Source organism: Crocodylus porosus, unplaced genomic scaffold, assembly GCF_001723895.1.
Source record: "Crocodylus porosus isolate Cpor-Errol unplaced genomic scaffold, CroPor_comp1, whole genome shotgun sequence".
Taxonomy (NCBI): Eukaryota; Metazoa; Chordata; order Crocodylia; family Crocodylidae; genus Crocodylus; species Crocodylus porosus.
This window is the reverse complement of record NW_017728915.1, coordinates 6,855,750-6,864,726: the sequence shown is the minus strand read 5'-3', so window position 1 is coordinate 6,864,726 and position 8,977 is coordinate 6,855,750. Positions and strand designations below refer to the sequence as shown.

General features: G+C 53.8%; 1 protein-coding gene across 1 annotated transcript; it reads right to left on the bottom strand.

Annotated features, from left to right (window-relative positions):
* Positions 1-1,042: 1,042 nt before the first annotated feature.
* LOC109310778 (chymotrypsinogen A-like) lies at positions 1,043-8,699 on the bottom strand. Its single transcript, XM_019536135.1, has 7 exons — positions 7,405-8,699; positions 6,258-6,361; positions 5,935-6,014; positions 5,152-5,230; positions 4,017-4,197; positions 2,354-2,487; positions 1,043-1,257 (listed from the first exon to the last, which is right to left on the bottom strand). Exons 1-7 carry the CDS (start codon positions 7,574-7,576, stop codon positions 1,096-1,098), a joined length of 912 nt encoding a protein of 303 aa, XP_019391680.1. The 5' UTR covers positions 7,577-8,699; the 3' UTR covers positions 1,043-1,095.
* Positions 8,700-8,977: the final 278 nt, after the last annotated feature.

Here is an 8,977-nt window from a genome sequence, read left to right as displayed (position 1 = left end):
GTCACGTGCTCACGCCCTGGCCTGAAGCACCTGTTTGGGCAGGCAGAAATCAAAAAAAGGCTGAAAACATTAGTTTTTTTCTGATAAAAACTATCACTGCATAGGATCCAGACAGACCCTGGGAGGGTGCCTGTCTCAGCAAGCCAGCCATCCTCCATAGAAAAGTGAAAGCAGCAATGGCAACAGCACCCAGGTGGGAGGGTGAGGAGGGAAATGATGCAGCAGAGCCCCCCATCCTCTTGCCTATGGAACCATCTCTCTAAGGTTGTGGCAGCAGCCTTGTCCCCTGAAACAGCCCCAAGTCAACAGGGCAGGGCCCTGAGGAGACACTTCCAGGATCAGTACATGCGGGGAGAGTGAGGAGCTGTGCGCCTGGGCCTCATGCTGACATGGGCAATACTGGTATTTCTAATGGCCCCTGTGTGGAGATGGTGCTCAGCCTCTGTTATTTATGGTGAGGAAAGGGTGAATTTGGCAGGTGGCTGGGCAGTGGCGGGGGGTAGGCCTGGGGTAAAGAAGACTTTAGAGCATCTGTCAGAACGACTGGAAGAAGAGACTGGGATGATGTGTCACTGAGACAAGTGGGTAGACCCAGCAGACAAGGGAAGAGGAATGAGGGAGTAGGTGAGGGAAGCAAAAAGTTGCTTTGAGTCTGATTTTGGGTGTAAACAGGCTACGTATGCTTAACATGGGGCAGAGAGGGTAGGAAATCACCCGCTACAGGGCTGCGTTTTTGTTACAGCCTTCATGGCCAAACAACTGGATAAGCCATGGACAGTACACAAGGATATTCTTCTACTACCACTGAAACGCAGTCACTCCTATGGTGGAGTTAAACGGCCACAGGAACACTGAACAACTTCAGGACGAGGGACAGAGCATCTTTTTTCTAAAGGGGCAAATGGGGCAGAAGGTTATATCTGAGCTGGGTGAGCCATGGAGCTTCCAGGCTGGTAATAGTGTGTGGGTCATGATGGATTTGCTCTAACAGCATCCACTGAGCAGTGCGTGATTCAGTAATGTGCAGCAAGAGAACAGGACCGAGACTTTGAGGCTAAACAGTACTTTTATTGGCTCAGACCCAGTAAAGCCAGCTCAGTTGCTTGCCATGGTCTGGACAATCCACTCATGGAACTCAGTCACGCGGGCGTAGACTGCGGGGGTGGTGGTGGAGCACTTGCTACTGCCCCAGGACACAATCCCCACCAGGTACCAGGCTCCATTCTTTGGGCATACGAGGGGGCCACCAGAGTCACCCTGCAGAGCAGACAGGAGAGCCACACTCAGAAACTGGGCCCAAGGGAGCTCTGCGCCACCCTAGCTGCTGACACGTCAACAGGAACCTAAGGAGCAGCTCACACACTGCAAAAGCCCTTGTGTAATGCAAGAGGAGCCACACTGGAGATTCCCATCCCAGGAAGCCTGAACGAAGCTGGCTTCTGTCCTGCCATCTCCACACCCACAACCCTGCTCCAGGGACAATTCCTGACATGACTTTTCTGCTCTGTGTCCTGCTCAGTACACCTTCCCAGCCTAGCTTTGCCTTGGTCACTGGGAGGCTTGCCTAGGGAGGGTCTGAGGCTCAGGGCCCTCTGAACAATTACCTCATGAGATCCAGCGAGGGCTCAGGGGGCCCTAGAGAGGAAGCCAGGCTTGGACTTGGGAAGTATCCATACCCCTGACACCTAGGATAGTGGTGCTCAATCTAGCCAGCCCTGCAGACTGAGTGAGTAGTACAGGGCTGGTCTGAGGGCCAGATCCTGCAGGCAAGGTCAGCTGCGGGCCTGATCCTGCAGGGGGTCAGCACTGCAACACTGCACACCAGTATAATCCAGCTCACAGGTGTCATGTCTGGAAATCTGGTGGCCAGTGAGCTTGGCAATTAATGCTGCCTCTGGTCCCCCACCACCAAATTTCCAGACCCATGGGGAGCTCCATGGGTTAGATGACATGGCTCTGCAGGCCAGATCTGTCTTGTGGACCACAGTTGAGCACTACCCCCTAAGAGATCTGCCGAGAGAACCTTGGCTCCCCCATCCCTTCCTCTCTCCTATGTTCCCCTGCTTGATGCCCCTCATAGCCTATGCCATAGCCCAGCAATGGAGAAGTCAGGAAGTCAGTCAGCTACAGATGTCCCTGTTAGCCTATTTAGCAGGCATGCAGGGCCCACTCCCTGTGATGGGCTCTACTCTCACCCAGGGGAGCAAGAGGCTGGAGGGGGCTAGTAGCCCTACTAGTTGTATTTGGCTAGGCCCTAGGATTAGCAGCAGCACAGGGTAGCCAACTAAGAAAGCCTGAGCTCCCCAAAGGGTCCCTGGGCACTTGAGGTGGGGACAGGTCCCAGGATACGCACCATGCAGGAAGAGGAGCCAGCTGCACCAGCACAGATCATCTGGTTTGTGATCTGGTTGCCCCAGTACTCTTCACACTGAAGGTTGCTCAGCAGGGGTAGTGCTGTCTGCTGTAGCTTGTTGGGGGTGAGGAAAGCTGCAAGGGGAACAGAATGAGCGAGGGTTCAGGACTGGGTGACACTGGTCAGGTATGGGTGTTACACTTGGGGTGAGGCCCCAGCAGATGGCATATGTGATAAATGGGATCTGGGCATGCTCCTGGAGCCCCCCCAGACATGTGCAGTGTCTGCACAGGCCATTTGAACTGTGTGAGATCCTGGCAGGCATCCCATCAAATTCTCAGCTGCAACCCCCTGATGAGAACCTTCCCCTCTGCACTGGAGACCAACCATTGATCCACTGGTCCCAAATGGATTTGGGAGTCCCATCTTCCTTTGCTGCTGGAAGCCTAGGTGGCCAACCTCAAAGCAGCTTGTGCCTTCCTCCTTTCTAGGATCACACCTCCCCATGTCAGCAGGCACGAAGCTGCAGATGTTTCACTCCACAGAGGGGCACACCTGTCTCTTAGGCTTGCTGATGCTGGAGGGCTCTGCCATAGCTTAGGGATACTGGCCTGATATGGCACCAACAGAAGACGCTGCTTTTATTAACAGTGCCCCAAGTTTCCTTGACTATGTGTCTTCCTCCCACCCCACACTCAGAGAGCCCATAATTTCCTGGGCAGCGTCTCTGTAAGACAGGAAGAGCTGTTATCACAGGGTCCATCTAACTACCTAGCCAGCCAAGGCTGCCCCAGCTCATCTCTTTGTTGGGCCCCTTCCCAAGGAAAGGATTTCTCCAGGGACCTACCCTGATCCCCTATCTGCAACCCCAATGCCCAGTACCCTCAACAGTTTAGTCTATGGACCTGCCTCACTCCCAGGGAAGGTCTCATAAGCCAACGTCTTTCACTGGTGCATGTAGGGTGCTGCCACCAGTATAACTAGAGCAGGGTGAATGGGACAATTTTGTCCTGAATTGGGGAGGACAAAAAAAAATTTGCTGCCACTAGCTACACAATTGCAATTGCAATCACAGTGGCAACTGGAAGTCGCTACTGCTGCTGTGCCCCAGGCACCCAGCCAGGTCCCTCCACAGCTGGGTGCTGTCGTATCTAGTCCAACCTCTTCACCAGAAAAGGGCCCAAGCCACAAAGCTACATGTTGATTCTGGCTTAGGGGATTTCACACTGAAGAGAAGGGCTGGCTACAGTGGCTGGTCCCAGATCCAGGCTTCTCCCAAGCCCTAGGGTGCTCAGCCCTCAGCTCATCATAAACCCACACTTGCCTGGTGCTGGGTGCTTTCCTCCTTGAGGTGGAACTGCTAGATTGACATCAATGGTTATAGACACCCAGTCCCCGAAATATGTAAGGGCACATTACTGTCCAGTTGTTAAGAGGAGGCCCAGGGAGGCTAGCTGAGCAGTAGTGGGAGGGCCACAACCAGGCCTTGCTCCCCCAGGCTCTTGGGTTGCTGTCTAACCACGCTGCCTTCCCTCTGTGTGTGCAAGGATGACTACAGAACCCTTCACTAGCCAAGCAGGCAGCATTTGGGGCTGTTTCAGCAGCACCTTCCTAGCTGGCATGGGATCTCCTCCCCTGCAAAGATCCAGCTGACAGCACATACCATTATACCGGGTCTTGCCCCATCCTGTGGTGACACAGAGCTCGCCACTATAGAAGTGATCCCTGGTTTCTCCCAGGCACACAGGGGAGACTGTCCTGCTGAGTTTAGCAGGAGTGGCCAGCTTGATGAGAGCGATGTCATAGTCAATGGTTTGGCGGTTCCACTTTGGGTGGGTGAAGACCTGAGGCACAGAAACAGGCCCGTGAAGAAAAAGTAGATGGGCACACAGATTGCTCCCGTCATCTCATCTCTCACCAGCAGGCTGCCCTCCAGCCCCTGGCACAGCCCAACAGGGGTGCACCTGTGGGGTAGCCCAGCCCTGCTGCACCTCCAGGCCTGGGACAGATCTGAGCACCCACACTGCACCCCGGAATCAGCTCTTTCAGCAGTCACTCTCAGCATGAGAGCCCCACGTTGTGGGTGGTGGCAGTGGAATCAGCTTTCAGCCCCAGGAAAGCCTGTGCAGGGCATACTCCAACTATAGGCTTTATGCAGTCCCACAGCATGCTGGGAGCTGAGTTGCATTGTCTGGCACCAAGTCCCACAGGAAATAGGGATAGGGAGCAGGCTGTCTGGGGAAGAAGCAGCTCAGTGCATAAGGGACACTAGGTGCTCCCTCGATACAACCAGTGACTGCTTGGTTAGGGCAGACTGTGGACAGCCCAGGGCCAGGGGGCACAAAGAGCATGTGAGGAGAGATGGTCCAAGCCCTGCCTCTGCCCGTACCCCTGCCCCTGCCCCTTTAACACCGTTGGCAACTGCACTGGCTGGCTGCAGAGGGGCACCCATGTGCTGCACCCTCTCAGAGCCCCCTGGGAGTACAGTACAGGTCACAGGGCCCTGCCCTTTCCCCAGCTCTTGCTGGTTCCACAGCCATCACCCCCAACATGGGGCTCTCATGCTGAGAGAGCACATCCAGGACTGAGGCTGCAGGTCAGCCGCCCAGGCCACAAGGGGCTGTCCCTAGAGTGGGCAAAAATGCAGGCTTATTCCACACCACACAGGGGCTCATTCCTCAAGGAGGTCTGAGGGGTCTCTGCCTCAGGCTGTTTGTTCTCCTGTTTGCCCTAGCCAGCCTGCCTGTAGCAACAATGCCAGAGCAGCAAGGCTGGTGCTGTAAAGCACTCTTACTCACCTTTTTGACTGCCAGTTTCTGTACCTGCTCCGTACTGGAGCCGCGATCATGTTCCCCAAGCACCACCACATTGGATGTCCTGAGGCCAGAGGAGAAGGTAGTTAATGTCTATGGGAGACTTTCCCAAAGCAGGGGGACATCTGACTGCAGGAGCCCAGGAGGTGGAGGCTCCCCTGTCCTCTTTTACATAAACAAGGATGCTCTTGTGAAGTGTTTGATTGGCATCAAATACAATCCAAACTGGATGACAGGGGAAATGGGACTGGATCCATGTGCACTCAGTGGTTTGCTGCCATGATGACCCCTTGTCTGCTAATCCCATCAGGACTTGATAACATGCCCTTGAGGTCAATGGAGCTGCCACATTTGGCAGTGCGTCAAGTGGGTCTGTATCTAGCACACTTGGGGCCACTTGCCAAGAAGCCTTCATCTGCACACAGTTGGAGCATCCCGCACAGGCTGTACATCCATGTAGAAGGGAACTCTTCTCATTGACATGTCTAGCAGAAAGCAGACCCTGCTGCCTGGCTAAGCTGTCATGTCTGGGGGCCAGAGGTAGTTTCTCACACTGGGAGAGGGAGCTGGAACAATCCCACAGAAGCTAAGGTGTGCTCTTGCTCAGGGTGGCTCTGTCCACAGCTTTCTGGTCTCCCAACCGGTTTCTCACCCCCTTGGAAGCATTCAGCAGGAGACAGCCAGGCTGCTGAGCCATGCTGCACCCAGTACACCATCCTTCCCCTTCCCCTATTGATAGCCCGTGAACGGGCAGCACTTCCTACTCACGTCACTCCACAGTGTGCAGCTGTCACCACCCAGTCCTCCCTGACCAGGGACCCTCCACAGAAGTGCCAGCCACTCTTCTCCTGCAATATAAAATAGGCAAGAGACTATAAGACCTTAGAGTTGCCCCCAGCATCCCCCCAAAGGCTTCAGTAACCTGCTCTGTCAATAAGGATGCTAAGAGAGAGCTTGGTGAATGAGGGGCAGGGGAATCACTGCAGGGGTGGAGCCCAGGAGGAAAGACATTGTGCTTTACTGGATTGGAGATTAGGGCACCAGTAACCAATGAGGATGGCATCAACACAGTGACTTCCACAGCTTCTCACCTGCAGGGAGGCCTGCCAAGGCCAGGATCCAGGAACTGCTTCCTCACCATTTACAATTCGAGTGTAGCCACTGATGATGGGCTGGATGGCTGGAATGCCACATCCTGAGGACAAATGAGTCAGCTAGTATCTCTCCCCACCAGGTATCCCATGCTACGGGGATGGGACCATTAGCCACAATAAAGAGAGAGTCCAGATGCAGATGGGGATCTGAACACGATCCCACTCAATCTGCTCATGATGAGGACAGGGTTGATGCTGAACCCATTCCTTCTCACCAATGGCCCCTCATGGACTGGTGCACACTAGTTTTTCTTAGTATCTCCATTGCCAGCCCTGTAGGTTCACCAGCGACAGCAGCACTGAATCTCGACCAGCCAGTTACATTTTCACTCCTTAGTTACTTAAGCACACTCAGGATTTTGCAGAATGACTCTGAGTACAAGGGTTTCTTTCCATCTCTCAGCTTTTTCAGCTGCAGGGCTATACAAATACAAGCTGGAATCAGTTGTTTTATCACAGGACACTTGCTTTTACACCTCACCCTCTTTATGCTTGAAATCAGTTCAGCCCCTTTCTTTCAGCCCTGGTCAGTCATAGGACATTTCAGCCCTGAATGCTGAATTTCAGGAAGTGGGATGTGACTGAGCACAGCTAGAAACCACCATGAAACTTTATCAGATCATTTCCCACTGCTCTCACTGTACTAACAAACCTTATCCTTCCCAGAGCCCACCAGTGAAATGCAGCCCTCTCTGGTGTGTGATGCAGCAGCTGTGTACTAGCACACAACAACACTGCATGTTTTAAGAAGGTATTGAATAAAATTCAAGGATTCTCAGTAACCAGTCTGACAAGTAGGCCAGTGTCAGAGCCAGGAATGGAGCCCAGGTACCCTGAGCCTCAGGTCAGTGATCTTCCTGCTAAGTCACAAAGCCTCACACACCATGCCCCTAGTGGAGAACCCTCCCTGAGATGGCTGGACACAGGGCTTTGACTGTTTCTGCCTGTCAGCCTGCCCAACATCAGCCTGTGCCATGTGTATCCACACACAGGGTTTTCCTGAATCCCAGCCTAGATTATTTAGTCCTGTAATGGCCCTCGCTTGTCTATGCAGCACAAGAAGAAGAGGCTCACTACAGCTTACCATGAGCAGCACTTGCCAGTGTCAGGCAGGAGAGCAGCCACAGGAGAGACATGCTAGTACCAAGGACAATAAGTTGACAGGGGCAAGAGAAACTCCAGTCTTTTATATCCACTGGCAACCTAGGCTGGCAGGGATGGGGTGGGAACAGGGCCACCAGGTGGGCAGCACCCATGGGAACAGCAGCTCCAGGGTACACATGCCCTGTGATAAATCTGTTGATTATGTAGGAGCTGGAGGTGCCTTTTGGCAAATTGGATTTGTTTTTAGAAGCAGTGCAGCTAAGCTGGTTTCCTGGGCAGGCTGCTCAGAGCAGCTTATCTGCTTTCACAGTGCAGGGCTGGACACCTCCTGTTTGTAAAGGAAGACAGGATTTTCCTACCCATTTGTATCAAATACCTCAAGCAAAATACAGGGCCTGGTGGTGGCTCAGGGAAAAAGCAAAGGCTACAGCTTAGTTATCTATGAATCCTTTTCCTCCATAAGCATCAAAATGCTTCACAAAGGGAGCTGGCATCAATATCACCATGGCAGAGATGGAGAAACTGAGGCCCAGGGTAGGGAAGTGACTTGCCTAAGGCCACCCAGCAAGTCAGCAGCAGAGCCAAGAATACAAGCCAAGGGTCCTGAGGGTCAGCCCGGCACCGCACCCATTAGATACCAGTGTTCTGCAACGGGGGAAACTGGGCCCTGGGCAGAGATTCCTGTCAGGTGAGAGTGGAAAAGTGAACTGAGAAAGAGATGCTCTGGAACAAGGCAGATGAGCAATGCTGTTCTCTTGAGAAAGGAGGTGCGAAGAGGGAGGTCCGTGGGGTGGGGGCTGGCACTGGGGCAGGGAAAGCTGCTCTGTACTGCAGATGAAGGCACGGTTGCCTTCTCCTAAAAGCTGCACTGTGGTTGCCCTAAGGATGTGTGACACTGCATGACAGATCTGGCAAATGTTACCCTCACACTGGCTGAGCAGCTTCCATCATTCCCAGCAGGCTGTCCAGGACTGTGCAGCAGTCTCCTGCTGCTACTCTGTGCCAGCTGGTGGCAGGGAGGAGAACAGAACAGAACAGAATATTGCACCTGGCCACAGCTCCTGACATCCAAATCTATCCTTCCCTCTACATAGCACTTGACGTCCAGAGGCCCCACTGGATGTCACAAGCAGTCATTAACATGGCTTTGCATAGCCGCCCTGCCTGGTGGAAAGAACTAGTCATGCTATTTAAAGGGGGGAAATTGAGGCCCATGTTGGAGAAGTAGGTCGCCTAAGGCAGGGGTGGGCAATTATTTGTGCCCATGGGCCACATAGGCAGTGTTGGAGGACTGTCGCAAGCTGGTCAGCACACTCCCCATGCAACAGCCCAGAACCTGTGCACCCTGCAGCTCTTCCCTACCACTGCTACCAGCAGCTGAACACACAACCCCAGCCCTGACCCGACTCAGCCCACCCCGCACTCCCTCCAGACTCACCCTTGCCAGAACGGACCAGCTCCAGACTGGCCAGGACCTATGCATTCAGCCCTGCCCTTGGCCCACCCCATGCCTGCTCTGGACCATCCACCCATGATGAGCAGTGGTGGCAGTG

What these genes read in the sequence shown, in the direction of transcription:
- LOC109310778 (XM_019536135.1), bottom strand. Translation starts at nt 7,576, where the DNA reads ATGGGTGCTGCCCACCTGGTGGCCCTGTTCCCACCCCATCCCTGCCAG. An exon ending in ACTGGCAAGTGCTGCTCATG is followed by an intron (nt 6,362 to 7,404) that starts GTAAGCTGTAGT and finishes ATTTGTCCTCAG; the next exon opens with GATGTGGCATTCCAGCCATC. An exon ending in CTTGGCAGGCCTCCCTGCAG is followed by an intron (nt 6,015 to 6,257) that starts GTGAGAAGCTGT and finishes TTTATATTGCAG; the next exon opens with GAGAAGAGTGGCTGGCACTT.